The 26,479-nt window shown below is 38.5% G+C and overlaps 1 protein-coding gene across 1 annotated transcript in view; it reads right to left on the reverse strand.

Moving 5' to 3' along the window:
• LOC127411964 (low density lipoprotein receptor adapter protein 1-B-like) overlaps positions 1–26,479 on the reverse strand; it is a 65,517-nt gene that overhangs the window by 14,493 nt on the left and 24,545 nt on the right. The window contains exons 2-6 of the mRNA XM_051647937.1: positions 12,813–12,955; positions 8,126–8,238; positions 6,091–6,205; positions 5,798–5,870; positions 2,331–2,426 (exon numbers count right to left, since the gene is read on the reverse strand). Of these exons, the coding sequence (XP_051503897.1) occupies positions 2,331–2,426; positions 5,798–5,870; positions 6,091–6,205; positions 8,126–8,238; positions 12,813–12,955 (540 nt within the window). The remainder of the gene's footprint in view (positions 1–2,330; positions 2,427–5,797; positions 5,871–6,090; positions 6,206–8,125; positions 8,239–12,812; positions 12,956–26,479) is intronic.

Raw genomic sequence — 26,479 nt, forward strand, 5'->3', positions numbered from 1 at the left:
TTATGCACATCCTGCAAAACGATCAGTCACTACTGTATTTTCTGTGCTTTATGCCTTAGATGAGTGTATTTTACACAGTATATTTTTGAGTAGTGTTTAAACATGAAAAGTAAATCAATCCTAATTAAAACTAAATTCATCTAAAACCCTTATAAAAGACACATAGTCACACAGTCCCAGTAAACATAGCAAGCATTTTGAGCGTTCCACTGACATGCTGCTAGAATAAACAATTATTTTTAAATGTTGCTTTAAATCCATCATACCCCAACAAGCTCACATATACACACCCCTACACATGGGCTGCGTTCGAATATGCATACTTACTTTCCTACTATATAGTATGCCAAAAGCAGTATGCCAGTGGTGTAGGGTTACCCAAATCGTCAGTATTCATAAAAGAGTAGGCGAGAAATGACCTACTATTTCCGACAAGATTCTAAAGTGCAGATCGACTGGACACGTTCATTTTACATAATCCATCGGAGCTGAGAAGACGTCACTTTCAAAATTTTGGATTTAAATAAACGGCAGAGAACTGCGAGTCTGACGGCTCTTTTTAAAGGCAATTGCCATATTTATACCATGAAACATGTTGCCATTACTCATAGTCAGGGTAACGGGACAATGCCCACTGTTTCATCTGAAGTATGTCCAGGAATGTATTTATACTAGGATTGTCAATTGATTAAAATTTGGTATGCTGATTAATTTAATCGAATTAATCGCATTTATAAATACTAGCGGAGAAAGGCTCTCAAATAACAATAATTTAATATAAAATGATGAAACAGTTATAAATAGTTCTATTTAAAAAATTACAAATAAAATATACATACAGTATTATAAAAAAAAGAATAATTCAGATAATTTAAATGCATTACATTATTTTGGCAGACGAGTAAAGCATTGGTAAGACAATAGAAAAAGTGGCTTTAGAATGTATTATATTGTTTATTTCCATATTATTGAATATAAGCCTATCATTGGCCTACAGTTCATAGCAATCCATCTTTCAACTGAATTCGTCAATCTGTCCGAGATAGATTTATTATAAGGGCTTTTCAAAGGACGCGTCAATGTACACGTGTCAGACAGTACAGGCGCTTTTGGAGCTTCTCACTTTGGTTGCGTCGCATCATAAACATAATGTTTTTAAGTCGCTGTGTCAAGTTAAACATAGCTGGTGTGTGGTGAGATTACTGCCGCATTATGGCTGCCGTCACACCATCCAGGTGGATGCTGCACACTGGTGGTGGTTGAGGAGAGTCCCCCTATTTACAGTGTAAAACGCATTGAGTGTAGTGCCAGAAAAGTGCTTTATAAATGTAATGTTTATTCATTCATAGTTTGAAACTTAGAAGAACACGTCTTGAGATCCCTGCGTTTGGATTTGCGCTCCATCATGTATTTGAATGCAAGAATGTGTTCTCATCTTGTGCTGTCTGCTGTCAGTGGGTGTGGTTTGTTCTCTGTATAAGCTGCGTGTCGCCAGTACAGCTGGAGTGTTGCTTACTGCCCCCTGAAGAAAACAGGTGGTACTTCATGCTTAAATTGCACTTCATTTTATATTTTATATAATATAATTAATCACACTGAATTAACACGTTAAATCGACAGCCCTAATTTATACTAATTACCTGCATACCTGAAGAATGTATTTATTAACGGCCGAGAAGTGCGTTCTTCATCAAATGCAGTACATTCTCTTGAGTACATGAATTTGGACACAGCCATGGCCACTGGAACCTGAGATTGTTCTTAATAGTGTACTACCATATTAATCTGATGATTTATACAATGTAGCATGTATAATGTGCAAAGGACTGAAATTTTCTAATCGCATGGAATGCATGGATGACCTGCTACATTTGCTAAAATGTGCATTATACAACATTCTATCAGTGCAAAGATTTTTTTTTACTTTGATCATTTTTTACTTTGAAATTAAATCCTAGAGTTTACAAAAAACAAAACAACAACAAAAAACACACATAGCACACCAAAGACAGAAAATCATGTGTGTGTGAGTGGTGTGTGTGTGTGTGTGTGTGTGTGTTTGGGTGGTTTACAAGGACATTTATTTTAGGTTACAAAATGGTAATTACAAAGGGTATTATGCTATAAATATGGTTTATGAGGACATTTCTAGTGTCCCCATAATTCAAATCACTAAATGATGTTTTATTGAAAATGTAAAAATGCAGAATGTTTTTTGTGAGGGTTAGGTTTAGGGGATAAAAATCATTATGTCTATGGAGAGTCCTCATAAGGATAGCCGCACCAACGTGTGTGTGTGTGTGTGTGTGTGTGTGTGTGCGCGCGCTCACCTCCTCCTTTCATGCTGCCCAGACTGGCTGACCTGTCTGACTGCGAGCTGCTCGCCGCCCCTCCATCTGATCCACACTTCACCTGCTTTTCTTTCTCTGAGACAGACAGACAGACATTATATTACATTCTCCTGTATAGAGTGATTCATCCAAGTAAGCTCCTGTCAATCACATTGTGCATTGATTTTAATATTTATAGTATCTAAAGTTGCATATTATCATTTAATCTCCAAATAAATTAATGAATCTTCCTAAAACACTATCAAAGCCTTTTAACTCAAATAACCTTTTTCAAGAGGAATGGTTGAAATACTGTCATATAACTCTTTAGCGTCAATCACTCTATCACTTATCTATTTATCACTCAGTTCCTGATGCACACACAGAACACATGCTTTACTAGAACCATAAAATAAAAAGGCAATATGACTTTGTGTCATTTGTGTATACAATATGTAAACTCAGCAAAAAAAGAAACATCCCTTTTAAAGAGAATTTTGTAAAAATCCAAATAACTTTACAGATCTTTATTGTAAAGGGTTTAAACAATGTTTTCTATGCTTGTTCAATGAACCATAAACAATTAATGAACATGCACCTGTGGAACAGTTGTTAAGACACTAACAGCTTAAATACGGTAGGCAATTAAGGTCACAGTGATAAAAATGTATGACACTAAAGAGACCTTTCTACTGACTCTGAAAAACACCAAAAGAAAGATGACCAGGGTCCCTGCTCATCTGCGTGAACGTGCCTTAGGCATGCTGCATGGAGGCATGAGGATTGCAGATGTGGCCAGGGCAATAATTTGCAATGTCCGTACTGTGAGACGCCTAAGATAGCGCTTCAGGGAGACAGGAAGGACAGCTGATCGTCCTTGCAGTGGCAGACCACGTGTAACAACACCTGCACAGGATTAGTACATCCGAATATCACACCTGCGGGACAGGTACAGGATGGCAACAACAACTGCCCGTGTTACATCAGGAACGCACAATCCCCCCATCAGTGCTCAGACTGTCCGCAATAGGCTGAGAGAGGCTGGACTGAGGGCCTGTGGGCCTGTAGGCCTGTTGTAAGGCAGGTCCTTACAAGACATCACCGGCAACAACGTCACCTATGGGCATAAACCCACCTTCACTGGACCAGACAGGACTGGCAAAAAGTGCTCTTCACCGACAAGTTGCGGTTTTGTCTCACCAGGGGTGATGGTCGGACTCACGTTTATTGTCGAAGGAATGAGCATTACACTGAGATCTGTACACTGGAGCGGGATCGATTTGGAGGTGGAGGGTCCGTCAATGGTCTGGGGCAGTGTGTCACAGCATCATCGGACTGAGCTTGTCACTGCAGGCAATCTCAACGCTGTGCGTTACAGGGAAGACATCCTCCCTCATGTGGTGCCATTCCTGCAGGCTCATCCTGACATGACCTTCCAGCATGACGGTGCCACCAGCCATACTGCTCGTTCTGTGCATGACTTCCTGCAAGACAGGTATGTCAGTGTTCTGCCATGTCCAGCGAAGAGCCCGGATCTCAATCCCATTGAGCATGTCTGGGACCTGTTGGATCAGAGGATGAGGGCTAGGGCCATTCCCCCCAGAAATGTCCGGAACTTGCAAGTGCCTTGGTGGAAGAGTGGGGTAACATCTCACAGCAAGAACTGGCAAATCTGGTGCAGTCCATGAGGAGAAGATGCACTGCAGTACTTAATGCAGCTGGTGGCCACACCAGATACTCACTGTTACTTTTGATTTTGACCCCGGGGCCTGGATAGCTCAGCGAGTATTGACTCTGACTACCACCCCTGGAGTCACGAGTTTGAATCAAGGGCATGCTGAGTGAATCCAGCCAGGTCTTCTAAGCAACCAAATTGGCCCGGTTGCTAGGGAGGGTAGAGCCACATGGGGTAACCTCCCCATGGTCGCAATTAGTGGTTCTCGCTCTCAATGGGGCGCGTGGTAAGTTGTGTGTGGATTGCTGAGAGTAGCATGAGCCTGCACATGCTGTGAGTCTCCGTGGTGTCATGCACAACGAACCACGTGATAAGATGCGTGGATTGATTGTCTCAGAAGCAGAGGCAACTGACACTTGTCCTCCGCCACCCGGATTGAGGTGAGTAACCGCACCACCATGAGGACCTACTAAGTAGTGGGAATTGGGCATTCCAAATTGGGAGAAAAAAAAAAAAAAAAAGCAAAAATCGAGGTTACAGTGAGGCACTAACAATGGAAGTGAATGGGTAAATTTTTTTGAGGGTTTAAAAAGGCAGAAATGTGAGGCATATAATTTTATAAAAGCACTTACATTAATTCTTCTGCTACAAAGTTTTTTACGGTCATTTTAGGATTTACGGCGTTACGTCATCATGGCAACAAAATTGTGAAATTCGATATAACTTTACATAAAAAAGGTTAGTAAGTGATTTTATGACACTAAAATGATGTTAACCCTCATATTGTTCACGTATTGTGGCCATACTTTTAAAACAGTGAGTACTTTAACGTTTACGGACTTCCCCCATTCACTTCCATTGCATGTCGAAATAAATGTTTTGTGGTAATCAACATTAAAATGCTGTCGATTGAGCTTAACTTGTATTGGACCCGGAATATTCCTTTAAGAATTTCCAGTTAGACTTGAAGCGAATGATTCTCTAAGGGTGAAATAGCTAAAAACAGCGAGATTGACCTACATATTGGCCATTTTTATTAAACCATTTTAATATATGAAAATTGCAATGTGTGCCTTTAGTGAACATTTTTGAGTGATGACGCAAACAAATCATTGAGTTTTGAATAAATTCACTGTAACTGACCTTTTGAACTGATTCATGGAAATGACTCAATGAACTTACCAACTTTACCGCTGTTTTTGCGAATGACCTTTAAATCCGAGATGCTATTAAAACATGTTTTAATGTTCTTAAATGTGAGATTGTGAAATTATTTTAACAATACTGAAGGGATAGTTCATCCAAAAAGGAAAATTCTGTCATCAATTATTCACCCTCTTGTGATTGCAAACCTGTATGACTTTCTTTCTTCTATAGAAGGTGATGTTAGCAGAATGACATCCTCAGGTACTATTCACATTCATTGTATGAAGGGGAAAAAAATGCATTGAGAATAACATACTGCCTGACATTCCCTTTAGTTTTCAATAGAGTAAATAGTAAGTCATATCGGTTAGGAACAACCTGAGGGTGAGAATAAAATATTCCTTTAAGGAAACTTAATAGCCACATACAAAGCACATTCAAATCATTGCAATATCCACAATGTTACTTGCATAAACATTGTCCATGCATTGTAAATATTCAAAATATAGCCCAGCACTACACACACAGTCAAAAGAAATACTCAGAGAGAACAATAACACACAGACAAAAGAGGATGGGGAGGAAAACTAGACTTCTGCTGGGATGGGTAAAGCATTGTGGTTGAGGGCAACCAGGCACAGCGTACCTTCTTTAGCTGCCTGCCAAAACTCAAACGCCACGCAAAATGCCTGAGCCACTGTTAACGTCACCGCCTGAGCCTGAGACATAGAGAGAGGCAGGGAAAAAGGAATAGAAGTTTTAATGTGGCAATACTTGTCATAGAGAAAGACAGCACAGTGGAATCAGTCTCTCTTTCTCTCAGAGGAAATGCAGTTTCAACGTATACTGCTAAATGTATAAGAGGAAGGAAAAACAGGGAGTGTCTCTTTCTCTTTACACACATGTATATGAAAACACACAGAGACACTGAACACTCACCACTTTCCTCTTGGTGCAGAGGTACGCATGACACTCCAGCGTCTCATTGCGTTGACTCTGAACAATGTAGGCGAAAACTTTATCATGCATTTTATCAGCCGTACAGTATGATATCCTGCAGACAGAGATGAGATCACTTATCAAATGCAAAGAAAACCAAACATTTGCGTGAAACATTTCAATAGTGCAGACTTTTAAAGGAAAATTCCAGGTTCAATTCAAGTTAAGCTCAATTGACAGCATTTGTGGCAAAATGTTGATGAGCTTAAAAATTAATTCGACTTGTCCCTCCTTTTCTTTTTTAGTTGTTTAAATCGTCATTTTTGCGGTCGTTTTAGGGTTTACGCTGTAGCCACAAGACATAAACATTATACAGTGGCATGCAAAAGTTTGGGCACCCCTGATCAAAATTTCTGTTGCTGTGAATAGCTAAGCGAGCAAAAGATGGCCTGATTTCCAAAAGGCTTAAAGTTAAAGATGACACATTTCTTTAATATTTTAAGCAATTTTACTTTTTTATATTCATCTTTTACAGTTTCAAAATAACAAAAAAGGAAAAGGGCCCCAAGCAAAAGTTTGGGCACCCTGCATGGTCAGTAGCCAGCTTTTTGTAGCCAGCTAAGAGTTCTAATCCATGAATCAAGCCAACCAGCTCTGAGGTGATTCACAACGTTACAAACTTCGATGTGAAGCAAAGATGCATTGAAAATAGGACAAAAAGAAAAAGACTGTGGACTTAATGTCTTTTATGAGGGAATGAACTACAATCCAATGAAGCATTGCGAATTAAGTAATCAAATAAAAAGCGATGATAAAATAAAATACTATTGATTAAGTAATAAATATATTTTAAGCAGATATTTACAAATATACAAGTAGTTTCAGAGTGTAGAGAGACCAGCTCGACTACATCATTCACAGTGCATCAAGGATGTGGGCGGTCGCTGCAGAGCTCTTTTGGCGCAGTTTGTTTGACGCAATTCTCTGATTGGTGCATTTTCTCCCTCGGGATCATGGGTAGTGCAGTTCTACACCAGGAATTACACTATTAAACAAGTTTTTTTGTTGTTGTTGTTTTTTTAATTTTTTTTATGAAGACGAAATAATGCAGACTTATGGCTTCAGCAGAAGCATATACTGTACCATCGATTAACCACCTTGGAGCTCATGGTAGGTCTGTCTTTAAAGGTTTATAAGTTATCATTAATAATCAATTCCCCTATGGAAAAATGAAAGGGATTTTAACTTCTAGAGCCTGACTGTTGTGCTCTATTAGCTTAAAAAAATAAAGGATGAACCCTTTCATGTCATGCCCAAACTTCCTGTTTCATTCAGCCATTAAGTGGGGTTCTTAAATAATTTGGAGAATCTAATAGGAATCACCACTGAGAACAATAGGAATTACAAAACTCAAAAATATAACATCTGAATGAATTACAGTGAAGAGAACTACATTTTTTAGCATCAGGGTAATGAGAATACAGGGAGGAAAATGTGCTTATTTCTTATAAAAATGTCAAAATCTTCATGATCCTAAAAATAGACTTATTGTTTTGATTTTGATTTTGGGGTAATGTGACCTGAACATGATTTGTGAGATTTAACCACATAAGTGGAGTATTCCTGAAGTAAGTGGTGTGGAGTCAGTATTCCTCAGTGAGTGACAGGGTGGGCAACACCCCCCTCATGTTTATTCATTAGACACACCACAGACACTGTCAGAATGCACTGAGTGTGTCTGTGTCTGTGTGTGATTCCAATAATAGCTGCAGCCCCTAGTGAGGGTCAGATTGAGTCTGTCTGCAGGAACAGGAACACTAAAGCAGATCGATAGAACGCACAGATGCACACATACATTCTTTCTCTCACTATATATGAAAACACAGAAGATCTTCAGTTTGTACTGCTATATATTATGGATGGCAGAATTTCAGAAGCCAATAACAACTCTTTTCTTTTTATTGCTATCGAGAGAGAGCAAGTGCATAGATAGTGTCAGACTTGTAAACTTGACAAATGGCCGCAGCTGACTCACCTGTATATAGACACATTCTCTATCAGCTGGTTTGAAACAGCGTCATACAGGATGATCCCTCGAGGAGAAACCTTAAGCGTCACCTTCTGAAGCTTCTTGCCACCTGCTTTTGCCTGACAGAAGGAAAAAAAGAAAGAAGAAAACTACTGTATCAAGCTGTTTTCAACTAGAAGAACATCTCGGTTTATGTGGTTCCCTGAGATGAAGGGAATGAGACACTGAGTCACTAAGCTGACGCTATGGAAGTGTCCTTCGAGACAACCTAGTTGAAACCCTTCTACAATAACGCAGGGCAGAGATGTGCCGCTACCGCCTCTTCCCCGTGGTCCATTTTAGTGAGGAGAGTGGAGCTGCTGTGCGAGTGAGCTGAACAGGGTGCACACCAGGATTTTGTCAGTTCGTTATGAACCTCTGGGAAGAATGGGGCAGATCTGCAGAAAGCGGTCGCTTGACGACGTCCGGACAGCAAGAACCACTCATCAAGGCAAGATTTTTCCTGTTCCTCTAGAGGAAACCACTCGAGACTGAGCTCTTCGACCGCCCTTGAAAGGACGCGAAGCAAACAGAAATACTCAAAACAGCCCGTCTGGCACCAACAATCATGCCACAGTCCAAATCACTGAGATCACATTTTTCTCCATTCTGTTGGTTGATGTGAACATTAACAGAAGCTCCTGATCCGTATCTGCATGATTTTATGCACTGCTGCCACACGACTGGCTGATTAGATAATCGCATGGATGATTGTTGATGCCAGACGGGCTGGTTTAAGTATTTCTGTAACTGCTGATCTCCTGGGATTTTCACACACAACAGTCTCTAGAATTTACTCCAAATGGTGCCAAAAACATCTAGTGAGCGGCAGTTGTGTGGAGGGTAATGCCTTGTTGATGAGAGAGGTCAACAGAGAATGGCCAGATTGGTTTGAACTGACAAAGTCTACGGTAACTCAGATAACCGCTCTGTACAATTGTGGCGAGAAGAATAGCATATGCGGGTTGGCACTGTTTTTGTGGCACGAGGGGGACCTACACAATATTAGACAAGTGGTTTTAATGTTGTGGATGGGTGGATGGGTGGATGGATGGATACACACACACACACACACACACACACAGGTGGCCAAAAGTTTGAAATAATGTACAGATTTTGCTCTTATGGATGCTCTTTTATTCCCCAAAGTACATTAATAACGTGAAAAATTACAATTACAATTTGAAAAAAACTACTTAGACTACTTCAAAGAGTTCTCATCAAAAAAATCCTCCACGTGCAGCAATGACAGCTTTACAGATCCTTGACATTCTAGCTGTCAGTTTGTCCAGATACTCAGGTGACATTTCACTCCACACTTCCTGTAGCACTTGCCATAGATGTGGCTGTCTTGTCGGGCACTTCTCACGCACCTTACAGTCTAGCTGATCCCACAAAAGCTCAATGGGGTTAAGATCCATAACACTCTTTTCCAATTATCTGTTGTCCAATGTCTGTGTTTCTTTGCCCACTCTAACCTTTTCTTTTTGTTTTTCTGTTTCAAAAGTGGCTTTTTCTTTGCAATTCTTCCCATAAGGCCTGCACCCCTGAGTCTTCTCTTTACTGTTGTACATGAAACTGGTGTTGAGCGGGTAGAATTCAATGAAGCTGTCAGCTGAGGACATGTGTGGCGTCTATTTCTCAAACTAGAGACTCTGATGTACTTATCCTCTTGTTTAGTTGTACATCTGGTCTTCCACATCTCTTTCTGTCCTTGTTAGAGTCAGTTGTTCTTTGTCTTTGAAGACTGTAGTGTACACCTTTGTATGAAATCTTCAGTTTTTTGGCAGTTTCAAGCATTGTATAGCCTTCAGTCCTTAAAACAATGACTGACTGAGTTTCTAGAGAAAGCTGTTTCTTTTTTGCCATTTTTGACCTAATATTGACCTGAAGACATGCCAGTCTATTGCATACTGTGACAACTCAAAAACAAACACAAAGACAATGTTAAGCTTCATTTAACGAATCAACATAGCTTTCAGCTGTGTTTGATATAATGGCAAGTGATTTTCTAGTACCAAATTAGCAATTTAGCATGATTACTCAAGGATAAGGTGTTGGAGTGATGGCTGCTGGAAATGGATCCTGTCTAGATTTGATCAAAAATGACTTTTTTCAAATAGTGATGGTGCTGTTTTTTACATCAGTAATGTCCTGACTATACTTTGTGATCAGCTGAATGACACTTTGGTGAATTAAAGTACCAATTTCCTTCTGAAACAGCAAAATCTGTACATTATTCCAAACCTTTCGACGCCAGTATATATACACAGTACAGTGCAAAAGTTTTAGGCACTTGTGAAAAATGTTGCATAGTGAGGATGTCTTCAAAAATAATGGCATAAATAGTTTTCATTTATCAATTAACATCATACAAAGTCCAGTAAACACAAAAAAGTTAAATCAATATTTGGTGTGGCCACCTTTGCCTTTAAAACAGCACCAGATCTCCTAGGTACACCTGGACACAGTTTTTCTTGGTTGTTGGCAGATAGGATGTTTTAAGCTTCTTGGAGAATTTGCCACAGTTCTTCTATCTATTTAGGCTGTCTCGATTCTGTCTCTTTATGTAATCTCAGACTGACTCGATGTTCAGTGGGGGGCTTTGTGGGGGCAATGCCATCTCTTGCAGAGCCCCCTGTTCTTCTATTCTAATCTTTTCTATTTGCAAAAAAAATGTTTGGGAGTCTAAAATGTATTTTTCCTATTGACACACTAAAGCTCAAGATATAAATAACCATCTTAAGACAAATGTTTTTGTGAAACATCTTAAGTGCCTAAAACTTGTGCACAGTACTGTATATATATATATATATATATATATATATATATATATATATATATATATATAAAAAATGCAATATAGCAATAGCAATAAAGGATACTCAGGCTGAAGAGCTGCTTGGAGCAGGTGTGTCGCTGAAGGGAGGACACGTTCACCAACTAAGCGTCAATCGGCGAGGTGTAGAATGTCCGCCGGAACACTGCAGGGGAGTGGAGAGTTTTTTAAGCTTGCGAAGACTCCGTCTGCTGGCTCGTGTATTTCAATGGCAACAAATGTGGAGCGCTTCTAAGACGAGAGATGAATCGCTGTCTTGAAGAAAAAAATTCTGAGGAATGGTGTTTGCGTGCCAGCTTTTATACCGGACAGCTTTGTGCCTAAAAGGGCGGGGCTTAAACACCATAGCATACTTTAGAATTGGCATTATTGTAGAAGGGTTTCAACTAGGTCATGTATAAGGACACTCCCATAGCGTCAGCTTAGTGACACAATGTCAAGTGAACTGAATCATAAGGGAACCAAATAATTCTTCTCTCTAACAGTTGACTTGAGGCTTTTCTTCATTGGAGATTTCTGAAAGTTGAATTGATTTGAATGTGTTACAGTATGGAATATGTTTTATTTCTTGCTGAGGTTTTGCATTGAAAATTCATAATTATCATCTTTATCAACAGTAGATAACAGATATGTTTTTTAAAGTAAAGCTTAATTCAATTGTATTATTTAATTAGTGTATTATTTAGTAGTGCTGCAACAACTAATCGACAATGAAAATAATCAAAAATGAATTTCATTATTAATTAGTCAGATATGTGTGGCGTGCACAGAGAAAAACTAGTGACGTCACAACATTTAATAATCATTGGTTTTTGACATCAAATTTAGGTTTAAAAGTAACCTTACTTGAAATTCAAAAAAAAAAAAAAAAAGTACCAATTTCTTTCCATAAGATCAAAATCTGTACATTATTCCAAACTTTTGGCCACCAGTATATATATATATTAGACACACACACACACAAAATCCTTCATCTGGTGAATATCTAAGCTATAAAAAGCTTAATATAGTAAATAATTTAATATTTTGCATTATAACAGAGCAAGTCTCCATGGTGAATTTTGGGCTTGTTTATAGTTAAAAGTCTCACGTTATGCACCAAATCTTAATTTTTTCATAGTAAGGAAAGACAAAATTCTATAAATCATTTAAAAAAAATAAAATAAATAAAAAAACTCTCGGCCGATTCATCTATTATTGGCATTTTCCAACTCCTTAGTTAACAGTATCTGCAAAATCCACTATCAGTTGACCTCTAGTTTAGAGCTTCAAAACAACATTACATCATGACACACACACAACCACACCCAGAGACACACACACAACCACACCCAGAGACACACACACAACCACACCCAGAGCACACACACACACACACACACACACACACACACACACACACACACACACACACACACACACACACACACACACACTAGCTCCACTTACAAACCATAGAGCAGAATAGAGCTGTGAATTACTTAGAGGTCATATTCAACACTTGAAGCATTTATGTTTTTCCTTCAGTGCATATGCATATATTATGTATAATGCACCAAAACAGTCATAAATATGGCTGCATTTTGCACACTTTAAAGACTAATGCACAGTTCCAATATTTGTATGCATACCTGTGGCGTTTTGATGTCCTAAACAGATCATAACTAAAAAAGAAAATATAAGTGGCACTTGCCCACTTATATTTAAAGTGAACATTACATTTGATGTATTATTCAGAGTAATCTCTCATTGGCTGGTGCAGCAGAAGTTTATACAGTAGAGATGGTGGGGTCGTTTTGTGTACGTGTGTCTTACTGTAGCAACGATTCTCTTAACAGCTGCGGCTGAGAGCTCTTCTCCTTTAGGTTCCTCCACCAGCGTCATGCCCAGATACTTCAGCTGAAAAACCATCCCCTCCAGCAGTGTCTCACGTGTGTCTGTCCAGTTCTCTGGAAGCTCTTCAAACACAAAAACACAGAGGGTTAACACACATGCATGAATGCCAATGCAAAGAAACATGTAACACATGGCTGCCCGCACAGACACACTTGTATGCAAATGGATGAATCTCATGAAAACAGGTCACAATTCACCCCAAAAAGAGAACCACCATTGAGAAAAATAGAAATAAATAAAAAATAAAAAAAACATGCAGATGCATTTTATAAATGTGGTTGACTGTCTTGAAAATAAATGTCACAATGGCCCTGAAAATAGGCTTAACGTTTTTTTTTTCATGCTATATGTCTTTTATTTTGGGGGTGAAATATTTCCTCAAATACACACACACACACCCTGTTTCTTCCAGAACCCTTACAAAACAGCACAGAAACACACAACACACACACGATCATTTTGTGATCAAATAAATCTACTAAGCAACAACATCTACATATATATAAAAAAAATAAAATAAAAAAAACTTAGATAAAAACATCTACATATGAAACACATCACACAATCCTTCATTAAAACACACACTGTCTTCAATCAGGTCTTTTCATCCACAGAATTATAAACCAGCTCTTTGATCGACATCTGCACAGCACAGAATCAATGTCACTGAACACACACACACACACATCACCACACACACTCCCCTCCCCTTATGAGCTCAGACACAGCAGTGACCTCCATGTATGAGTATGTCATTAGCCCCGCATCAGTGCTGGACCGTGACTGAGGTCAAGCTCAGGGTCAAGGACACACATCTTATAGGCAGCTATCCATTCCTCTCCAGTAACTCTCTATTACACTACAACCTCACATGCTTAATGCATCTCTGCACACTAAATTATCATAATCTCATTTATAGTGATCCATAATGGCAGACAGACTGACAAATACACACACTGACATCAGCATATCTCACAGAACTCCAAACAACTGCTTAGCAAGAAAAAAAGCAAGAACAAACAAAAATTTCACCAAACACTTTTACATATTCGGGTCTTTAGAGGCCCGGCATGTATATCTTTCAAAAATGGATCTACAAAATGCCCAGATATTGTTACATTTTCAAAATATTTTCAAGACAATTAGAAAATAATAGAATAAAATATATTTGGATATATTTTTATGTTTTTTTTTATATATATCAAAGAGAAAATACAACAAATATAGAACAGGATTCATTACAATGAAATTTCACAAGACGCAACTGGCTGTCAAAAATATATTGAGCAACACAACACATAAGATGCACATATTGTAAGCTACACATAAGTTAGACATACACTGAACAACATTAAAACCAATGACAGGTGAAATGAATAAAATGTATTATCTCGTTACAATAGCAGCTGTCAAAGGGTGAGATATATTAGGCAGCAAGTGAAAAGTCAGTTCTTGAATTTAATGCGTTGGAAACGGGAAAAATGGGCAAGTGTTAGGATCTGAGTGACTTTGACAAGGGCCAGATTGTGATGGCTAGTCGACTGGGTCAGAGCATCTTCAAAACGGCAGGTCTTGTGGGGTGTTCCTTGTATGCAGTGGTTGGTACCTACCAAATGTGGTCCAAGGAAGGACAACCGGTGAACCGGCGACAGGGTCATGGGCGCCAAAGGCTCACTGATGCGAGTGGGAAGTGAAGGCTAGCCCGTCTGGTCCAATACCACAGAAGAGCTACTGTAGCACAAATTGCTGAAAAACGTAATGCTGGCCATGATAGACATGTGTCAGAACACACAGTGCATCACAGCTTGCTGCATAGCCGCAGACTGCAGAGTGCGCATGCTGACCCCTGTCCACCGCCGAAAGCGCCAACAATGGGCATGTTAGCGTCAGAACTGGACCATGGAGCAGTGGAAGAAGGTGGCCTGGTCTGATGAATCATGTTTTTTATTAGATCATGTGGACGGCCGGCAGCAGGATGCAGTATGGGAACAAGGCAGGCCAGCGGAGGCAGTGTGATGCTCTGGGCAATGTTCTGCTGGGAAACCTTGGGTCCTGGCATTCATGTGGATGTTCATTTGACACGTACCACGTAACTAAAAATTGTTGCAGACCACATACACCCCATCATGGCAACGATATTCCTTAATGGCAGTGGCCTCTTTCAGCAGCATAATGCGCCCTCTGCCACACTGTAAAAATGGTTCAAGAATGGTTTGAGGAACATGACAAAGAGTTCAAGGTGTTGACTTGGCCTCCAAATTCCTCAGATCTCAATTCGATTGAGCATCTATGGGATGTACTGGACCAACAAGTCCGATTCATGGAGTCCCCACCTCGCAACTTACAGGACTTAAAGGATCTGCTGCTAACGTCTTGGTGCCAGATACCACAGGATACCTTCAGAGGTCTTGTGGAGTCCATACCTCGATGGATCAGAGCTGTTTTGGCAGCACGAGGGGGACCTACACGATATTAGGCAGGTGGTTTTAATGTTGTGGCTGATCGGTATAAGTAGATATCCTATATCCTAGTAACTTTATATAGATATGAAATAATCATAAAAAATATAATTTATGGGAGACTTAGGGTCTCTAATGACTCTATACACTTTCGTTACTTAAACCATTATGAAAAAAATAAAATGTGTGTGTGTGTGTGTGTGTGTGTGTGTGTGTTACACTATTTATAAGAAATAGATTGAGGAATACTAAAGAGGTGTGGGCACAACTCCAAAAAACTGGATGAGGGGGTGGAATGAGGTCCCGGGTCACTAAAGACCCAAAGTATGCATTACATGGTTAAAGAAACAAACAAAAAACTGTGAATATAAAAGCAAACAAATCAAAAGAAAGAATGAAATAATAAAAATAAAATAATTAAGAAACAGTAATGAAACAATGAACCAATTAAACAAACAAGAAAGAATAAATCAAACTAATCAACGAACATACTAGAAGAAAGAAAGAAAGAAAGGAGACGTGTCTTCATTCATTCTGCTTGAAAATGCTTTGTTTTTGTATTTTAATTGAATCTGTTTCATAGTTCAGAATCCATCAGTAGTGTGAACTACTTATGAACCTCTAGTCAAGGACATGCATGAAATAAATGCAATAATGCATAAACAGGCACATGGATGAAATGAAAATGGATATCGATTATTCCTGATTTGATGAATCATTCATAGATCATGGAGAGACAGGTGGTTTAAGAAACCCCAATCAGAGATCACATTCGTAATCGTTCTTCCCAACTGCGAAACGTACTGTAAATTGTGTGAAATGTTCAGAAGCTTTCACATCTAAAATGAACCTTTTCATTTGTAAACACTGTACGGTTAACAGGTAACATCATCAAATTGATCATGGATTAAATTGATTATTTTTAATAAGTCATTTTTAAATGCACCTTTTAATTTGCATTTTAAAAAAGCATTTGGCAATTGCTTTTCTTAATTAATTTGCAAATATTTTTTTTTCATTTGACAAACGAGTTTAAAAATGCCACTGGACAGTTGACACGTGGGAGCAACCAATGAACTTTCAACTCCACCGTCCCACGTCCCACTCGAAGGAGATGTAAGACAGTCTGTCATTGGACAGCTATTGATAGAGGTTTACGGTCTATGAAGCCCGCATAAAAGAAACAGAAGCAAGGCGTATCAGGAGTTAATGTTAACTTGTCGCTGCTGCAATTAAATGCCGAGCGCGGCCCTCCCCGAACGTACACAGTGGTACGTGTCCAGGAAGGGAGCCGGTAATCGCGATGCCATCAACAGAACCGATCCGCGTCACTGACAGAAAGCACGCAGCCGCCATGCTCGCGCTCCACCAATGTGAGGTTCCGAGCAGCTGGAGAATAACGCCGGACCTCCGGGCTGCAGCAGCCGCTAGATCCTACCTGAAGCGAACGTTTCTCTGTGCGCCCAGACCATCCCTCATCCACTCCTATCAAGTGGTGACACCACATCCACTTTCAGTGATATCACATTCCACTTAAGACACTTTATGTCCACCTTTTTAATATTTTAAGTTAATTTTTTATTGAAAGAATTGCCCGAGTATGATCGGGAAAAGGCGGACCAGCTGATACACAGAAGACGAGCACACTTTGTTGAAAATTGTAGACCTTAAACTACCGTTGTGTTTTACTTGTTGTCAATCATTTAAAAAGGGTCTCTTTACCTGCTGTGTACTTGACTATTTATAATGTTGCAAATAAAGTCTGTGCTTCATAATCTTGTGTTGTTCACCTCTTCATAAAGATGTTTATTGACAATAAAAGTCGCTCTACCCATATTAAACACACACTGTATATTGGCATTAAAGTGCTTTGTGAAGTATTGCTACTTTTATCACATACCTCTCTTGCGAATGTAGTCTGGGTGTTATGGATTTAACATTAATTAATTTACAGTTTAATTGTATCAGACTTGATTTGTGTTTTACAATTAACTGACACAGATAATGGAAACTAGCATGTCAGTATGAAGAATAAAAAACATTTCTGGTTTTGTATGTGAACATCTCCTTAGAGTGGGACGGGGAGAGGGGGTGTGTATTAAGACGCATGAGTACATAGACCAACAATTAAAAATAGCTCAGATGGAAGTAGAACAATAATAGTGTTATGTCCAATTATTTGGAAATAAAACAAACAATATTTGGACTTTTCAGCCACTTTTTGTATTGTAGAAATGTTTAACTTTTCTACTGCCACAATACTGTATATTTGTATATGATGTAATATATTTGAATTATAATATTACATAATATATTTATAATTTTTAATTATTATATACTACATTCTTTATTTGGGGAACTTTCTCAGTAAATATAGATATGACATTAATTCAATTAATTAATGAGCACATCATGTAATTAATTAGATTAAAATGTTTTATTGATTGACAGCCCTAGTTTAAATACAAAAACTACTATTACTTCAACTTGTTTTAAAAAAAAAAAAAAGCATAGAGTAAAAGGTCAATCTAGGGATTTTAAGAATCAATATTGGGAAGGTTCAAATAAAAACTGTGGTTAATCGGAAAATCTATATTTTTACCAGTCCTAATCCATAACAAAACAGTATTACTCTTTGTTTTCGGAGTTATGTTTGTGAGATAATTAGTGTTAATTACTTTTACCAGATCACAAAGTCTAAACACATTTTCAATTTCAAGTTTTCTGTACAACCGTTTTAAGTGACTAATGCTCCATATTTTGAATGCATTCCTACCACAGCAGTCTATTATTGTGGCATAATATATTTCAGATAAACCACACCCCAAACGACTCAAAAAAAAACAAAGCAAACTGTGGTTGGCCATGTTACATGTCAGTCAGACAGTCCTGTCTAAGTGGGCGGTTCTTGGACGGAACAAACTGCAATCTGTACCAGACTTTATGCCAATAGCAGACTAGTTCCTGACTAATAAGCAGTTCCTTGCAGAATAATTTAATCAAAAACAGGCAACTGATTTGTTTCACATCATATTCATTCATGTGTATGGTCACACAGTGTCTACAGCGGTCCATCCACCTGGTGTGTAAATTAAAATAGTGGTGCTCTGCAACATGCTGGGATGCCCGTCGGAGGACACAAGCGTGTTGTGATTGGTTCAAAGTCAAGCGTGAGGAATCAAAACACATCACACACACCCAGCAGTGCCAGAGAGATGACCACAGCTGTGTGTGTGTGTGTGTGTGTGTGTGTGTGTGTGTATGTGTCTTGGGCTCATTAACACACACCTGATCATAACACACAAACATGTTCCACGGTCGGATCAAAAGATGCCAGATCAATAACAAACTTTAAACAGCAGCATCCAAACAAAAAGAGGTAGCAATGGGGTGAATCTCACGATACCTTTCAAGAACATGTCCAGGCTATAATTTACTCCATAATAAAAAATAAAAAAAATAGATAAATGTAAATCTATTTTAAGACCATTAAGGAAATGAAGAGAGCAGAAACTCTAAAACTATTAATAAGAAAAAGGAGAAGAAGAGAGAGCCAGAAACCGAGAGATGGAGAGAGATGTAAGAGGTTGAGAAGAGAGGAAAGTGAGATTAAAGAAATCAAGTCTCGAGTAAACTTGTAAACAACCTTCAAAGTGAATATTGGAGGATGATCTGAGCTCCCTGAGCACATGTTCGTGTTTACAGTTTAATGCATTTGAAACAATAACTAACTAATATTTTATATACTATCATATCAAATAGTCCCATATACCCATATTGAGCTGTCGAATAAACCACAAATACCGTAGAGGAACAAGAGAAGCATTTTGTATATCAGGCTGGTCAATATTTTGAATATTTACAATATATTTGCAAAGATTTTGCTGCCGATACAGCCACAAATTAAGCAACATTGTGAATGATGCAATGATTTTAATGTGCTATTTATTTGGCCAACACGTTTCCTAAAGACAATATGTTTAGATTACTTGCCTGATACTTTCTTGTCTCGTGAGTTGCAAGTATGAGAGAGTTTGCGATTTAAAGTTCAGTTACTTTCATTTGATTCATTTCAGTGAATCAGTTCAAACTGTCCGTTTCAATAAATCAATTAAAACCTCTGGTTTAGCGATTTGTTTGGGTCATCACTCAAAAATGTTCACGGAAGTCTCCATGTTACAATTTTCGTGTGTTAAAATGTTATAAGTAAAAAAAAAAATATATGTAGATAAATATTGCAGTTTTTTTATAATGTACGTATTGTTATATTAGTGCATATAAATGAAAATTAGCGAAGGGTACATGCGATGGTCACTTCGACGAAGTAATTTTACCGTTTATGATCACGTGATCCTAGATGGCGTGTCCTCGGGATATATTTTAAAGCAAGGTTGTCAATCAGAACATATTACATGTTCAAAAGCTCGGGCAAGTGCTATAACCCTTTTATAACAGATACTTCTCCTCCTCCACAGTTTACATTCGTCCTCATACATAAAATAGTAGACAGCAATAAGCAGAGAGATACTCTAAAAAACTCAGCAAAAAAAGAAATGTCCCTTTTTCAGGATACTGTATTTTAAAGAGAATTTTGTAAAAATCCAAATAACTTTACAGATCTTTATTGTAAAGGGTTTAAACAATGTTTTCTATGCTTGTTCAATGAACCATAAACAATTAATGAACATACACCTGTGGAACGGTTGTTAAGACACTAACAGCTTACAGACGGTCGGCAATTAAGGTCACAGTTATAAAAACTTAGGACATTAAAGAGACCTTTCTACTGACTCACGAAAAACACCAAAAGAAAGATACCCAGGGTCCCCTCTCATCTGCGTGAACATGGTGTAGGCATGCTTCATGGAGGCATGAGGACTGCAGATGTGGCCAGGGCAATAATTTGCAATGTCCTTACTGTGAGACACCCAAGACAGCGCTACAGGGAGACAGGAAGGACAGCTGATCGTCCTCGCAGTGGCAGACCACGTGTAACAACACCTTCACAGGATCGGTACATCCGAATATCCCACCTGCGGGACAGGTACAGGATGTCAACAACAACTGCCCGAGTTACACCACAATCCCTCCATCAGTGCTCAGACTGTCCGCAATAGGCTGAGAGAGGCTGGACTGAGGGCTTGTAGGCCTGTTTTAAGGCAGATCCTTACCAGACATCACTGGCAACAACGTCACCTATGGGTACAAACCCACCTTCGCTGGACCAGACAGGACTGGCAAAAAGTGCTCTTCACTGATGAGTTGCGGTTTTGTCTCACCAGGGGTGATGGTCAGACTCTTGTTTATCATCAAAGGAATGAGTGTTACACCAAGACATCAAAAGTTTACATACCCTTGAATGTTTGGCCTTGTTACACACACACACACACACACACGTGCACACACACACAGATTTAAATGGCAATTAAAGGTTAATTTCCCACACCTGTGGCTTTTTAAATTGCAATTAGTGTCTGTGTATAAATAGTCAATGAGTTTGTTAGCTCTCACGTGGATGCACTGAGCAGGCTAGATACTGAGCCATGGGGAGCCGAAAAGAACTGTCAAAAGACCTGCGTAACAAGGTAATGGAACTTTATAAAGATGGAAAAGGATATAAAAAGATATCCAAAGCCTTGAAAATGCCAGTCAGTACTGTTCAATCACTTATTAAGAAGTGGACATTTTGGGGATCTCTTGATACCAAGCCAAGGTCAGGTAGACCAAGAAAGATTTCAGCCACAACTGCCAGAAGAATTGTTCGGGATACAAAGAAAAACCCACAGGTAACCTCAGGAGAAATACAGGCTGCTCTGGAAAAAGACGGTGTGGTTGTTTCAAGGAGCACAATACGACAATACTTGAACAAAAATGAGCTGCATGGTCGAGTTGCCAGAAAGAAGCCTTTACTGCTCCAAAGCCACAACAAAGCCCGGTTAAAATATGTCCGACTACACCTTGACACACCTCACAGCTTCTGGCACACTGTAATTTGGATTGACGAGACCAAAATAGAGCCTTATGGTCACAACCATAAGCGCTATGTTTGGAGAGGGGTCGACAAGGCCTATACTGAAAAGATTACCATCCCCACTGTGGAGCATGGTGGTGGCTCACTGATGTTTTGGGGGTGTTTGAGCTCTAAAGGCACAGGGAATCTTGTGAAAATTGATGGCAAGATGAATGCAGCATGTTATCAGAAAATACTGGCAAACAATTTGCATTCTTCTGCACGAAAACTGCACATGGGACACTCTTGGACTTTCCAGCACGACAATGACCCTAAGCACAAGGCCAAGTTGACCCTCCAGTGGTTACAGCAGAAAAAGGTGAAGGTTCTGGAGTGGCCATCACAGTCTCCTGACCTTAAGATCCTCGAGCCACTCTGGGGAGATCTCAAACGTGCGGTTCATGCAAGACGACCAAAGACTTTGCATGACCTGGAGGCATTTTGCCAAGACGAATGGGCAGAATTTGGGACACCATATTAACACCATACCATATAAACACCTGCAAGAATTTGGGGCCTCATAGACAACTATTACAAAAGACTGCTTGCTGTCATTGATGCTAAAGGGGGCAATACACAGTATTAAGAACTAAGGGTATGCAGACTTTTGAACAAGGGTCATTTCATTTTTTTTATTTGTTGCCATGTTTTGTTTTACGATTGTGCCATTTTGTTATATCCTACAGTTGAATATGAATCCCATAAGAAATAAAATAAATGTGTTTTGCCTGCTCACTTTTCTTTAAAAATGGAACATATATTACCAGTTCTCCAAGGATATGCAAACTTTTGAGCACAACTGTATACTGTATATTATTATTATTATTATTATTATTATTATTAAAACAGCAACAGTAAGCAATTTTAAATAATACACAAAAGGCAATGTTTGAAAGAAAAAAAACAACTATTACAAAAAGTATATTTATTTGCAACAAAGTAACAGCAATAAATAAGAGATTCCTGTTGTTAGAACAGCTGCGCTGCGTCGCCATGGTAATGTTTCAGGCGAAGATAAAGTGGAAGTGACGCATGTCTTTCATTACTCCTTTCATCAAGCGTGTTCCAAACGGCCATACATGAGACGCGAGTGCCCTGCTCCCTCCAGAGTTCCCACTTCAAGGGCTCAGCCCTTCGGAGGGAGTAGGGCATAGGGATGCTAAAAGTAAAACAAAAGCAGCACCTCAGATTCAAACTAGTTTGTCAGAATATTTTACAAGAGGCACTCCGAATGAGAAAAGCTCAAGGAGATGGAGAGAAATAACACAGGCCATTACGATGCATATCTGTAAAGACATGGCACCAGTTTACATAGTAGAAAAGAAGGGGTTTCGAGATTTGATCAAAATACTCGATCCAAGGTATTTGATGCCGAGCCGCAAGCACTTCAGTGAAGTCGAGTTGCCACAATTGTACAGAGAATGCCATGAGAAAATTGAAGAGGAGCATTGCAATGTTTTATACTTAGCAACAACAACTTATTTGTGGACGAGCCGAACTACGCAGCCATATACAAGCTTAACGATCCACTTCATCGTAGACTAAACATTGTGCAGTAGATGCCTGCAGACTTCCTACTTTCCTGAAGACCACACAGGAGAGATGATAGCACAAAGCTTAAGGGAAGCGCTTTAATCATGGGGATTGCAAGAGGATCTTCAAGTCTGTGTCACCACTGATAATGCCACAAACAACATCAAAGCACTGCAACTAAATGACTGGACAAGGTTACAATGTTTTGGGCACTGTCTACATTTAGCCACTGGTAAGTGTCTTACAAACAAACAAAAAATACATTTCAATGTAGATAATAAAATATAATCATAATCACAATAATAATAGAAAGATATAATATTATAACTATTTATTTTATATCTAGTTATTAATTATATAACTATGTTATTAATGTTACTTTTAAATGTCAATAATATTTCAGATTAATAATACTTTTTAAAATAATTGTATGCCACTTCACTTTTGAAGTGTGACTGTCTGCTATTGCTACAGCATGTATTACACATACCCCTCTCCTTTATATCTAAATAATGTAATGGTGCCTCAAGTTGACCGCGCAGTTGAGGTCTGCAAAAGAGTTGCGAGCGTCTTCTCAAATACTTGGATAAGACAGCATGAACTGGCCATTGCTCAGGCACAGCTAGGCTTGCCTGCTCATAAGCTCATAACTCAAACTCCAACCAGATGTGGCTCTCGGCAGCAAATGACTGAAAGGGTCATAGAGCAGGAGAAAGCTCTAACACAAGTCCCTCAAGCTGACATTTAGCTCCAACATGGCAGGACATGGATGTTCTTGAATCTGTGAACAAAGCATTAAGCATCTTGTGGAGTTCACAGATGCCTTGTCTGGAGAACAGTACGTGAGCGTTTCGTACTCGAAACCTGTGCTTCATCTTTTCAATGAGCAGGTTCTTAAGCCACAGGACACCGAGTCACCAAGGACATCAAGCTGAGAATTCTTGAGTATTTGAATGAAAAATATGCTGACCAATCCACCCAGAAACTGCTTGACATGGCTTCCCTTCTTGCTCCTCGCTTTAAAACAACATACATAAAGGCAGAGAGAGTGGACTACATTAAGGTCAAAGCTGCTGCAGAGATGGAGAGTCTAGCAGCTGAGCAGGTAAGGTCTGCAGAGGTAGTCTCAAGGTAGTCTGCTGAAGGGTCAGGGCTTCCTGCTAAGAAGCAAAAGAAGAGTTTGGATAGCTCTTCAAAATTGCACCACGCCAATGCCAAGTTGTCCCTCAGTCAGACATAGTCAATTGAAATGGTGCTTAACATCTATCTACAGACAGTTGAGGCTGATGGTGAGACCAACCCCCTGGAATGGTGGAGGCAGCATGAGGCTATTTTTCCACGAGTGGCCAGCCTGGCAAAACAATATCTCTGCATCCCTGCCACAAGTGCCCCATCAGAGCGGGCTTTCAGAACAAGTAGGAACATTGTCACATGCCGCAGATCAGCACTGAAACCCGAGACAGTTGGCCAGCTTGTATTCCTTGCTCACAATTTGTAATTGTTTTGATTGAGAGGTGTTTATTTAATATTTCCTTTGAGAAGCACTTATTTATTGTATTATATCAAGTGTTTATGTTTACTTTATATTTTTCTGCAAGAAAAGTATAAACTTTTTATATTTTCAGCTAGAAGCATTTACATTTTCTGCAATAAGTGTTAACATTTTCTATTTTGGCAGAAATATTTATTTATTTATTTTTCTATTTTCTGCAAGAATTATTTATTTTTTCTGCAAGAATTCTTTAAATTTTTTATATCTTCTGCAAATATTGTTTATATATTTATGTTGTTTGATATTAATTTATTCTTGCAGTAAGGTGGCTCTAAAACCTATTTATGTGTTTTTTGTTTACTTTGGCTATGTTCATCAAGTTCTACATAAAAGAGAAAGTAATCAAATGAGATAAAGTACTTTTTAAATGTATTTACATTTACATTTATTAAGTATTTAATTTACTGACTGGATTATGCATAACTGGCACTACCACATGGTTTAATATTTTTAAATTTTATGTTCATTTTAGAAAGAAAAAAAAACAACAAAAAAAACTATATCATGATATACAGTATTTCGTTATTGTGCAATAAAATTACTCATTGTCATATATGATTTTGGTCATATCGCCCACCCCTACTTGGGGCAGTAAGAAACCACCTAGCAACCACCCACAACATCCTAGCAACCACATAGCAATACTGCAAGAACCACTCAGAACACCTCAGCAACCGCATAGCAATGCCCTAGCAACCACTTTTTCATAGGCAAACACCACTCACTAATTTTCTTCAGAAAATGACTAATTCAAGTTGTTGCTGTGCTAGAGAAATGCTCGTATTTTATAAACAAAGCATGTAGTGTTGTTAGCAATTTAGTAATTACTTTTTCAAAAGAGTAGCTTGACTTCAGCTTCAATTAAGCAGTTTGCAGCTTGACAAGATACAGTTTTAAAGTATCCTTCCCAGCACTCTCAACCAGCAAAAGATCAGAGAGGCAGATGTGGTTATATGTAGGATGTAAATACTGGTGTAAATGTGGGTCAGTGTTAGATAACATCTACAGAAGAGCTACACTCCCATCCTGAAACCAGCAGCTCATATTAAAGGCTGTAATGCTGACAGTGGCATTGAGTGCTGCTGAGAGACACATGAAAAATGGAATTCATTTTCATGTGCTATAACAAAATAGCCTAGATTGTTCAAAATAGCCCAATAAAAATCTACTTATTTCATTTAGGTATTTTCAAACTTTTCGATGTCTAGGACCCCCATCTACTTTATGATGATCCACTTGCGAGGAACCCTCGTTCCTAAAATACATACACATACATATATATATATATATATATATATATATAATTTGTTGCAGTGTGAAGCATTTATATGTTTCCATTGATCATGGTATATGTAGCACATATGTAGCATTAGGATGCATGGATTCAGAAGATTCTGAGTCATAATTTGATGGTGGTTTTATGGTGTGTTTTGGTCATTTTTGGAGCAGCCTGTTACCCTTTATGGAAAATGAATTTGTGTTTCAAGTAAGAAAGTAAGCGATCAGGATATTAAAAGATATAAGGGTGAGTAAATGATAACAGAATTTTTAGTTTTGGATTTTGCACAGACATGAAAATTTTGGACCGATACCGATTTTAACAAATAACTATTGGCTGATACAGATACCGATATTTTGTCACTTACCTTATTTTGTCATCAGATCACTGTTTTGCTCAGGAATTGTGTTTTAAAAACAAAAAGCTATAAAAGCTTTTGTTCTAACAAGAAGTAATTTCCATTGAACATGGATTGGATCTGTTGAACACATGACAGGCCAAAATTTTAAAGAGAGCCACAATGAAAGAATAATAGAAGATAAAAAGATACAAAAAAATATATATTTATATATACTGAAAAATAACTAAATATATTAGCATGCTGCTTGGTGTAAAAAAAATATATATATATATATTTTATACTTCTAAATAAATTTTTGCAGTTCAAAATAACAAAACTCACATGTTTGTACTGTAGTTAATGGAACATCACAAATACATTTTATGCAAGCGCATTATGTTGGGCAATTCCAC

Source organism: Myxocyprinus asiaticus, chromosome 21 (genome assembly GCF_019703515.2).
Source record: "Myxocyprinus asiaticus isolate MX2 ecotype Aquarium Trade chromosome 21, UBuf_Myxa_2, whole genome shotgun sequence".
Lineage (NCBI taxonomy): Eukaryota > Metazoa > Chordata > Actinopteri > Cypriniformes > Catostomidae > Myxocyprinus > Myxocyprinus asiaticus.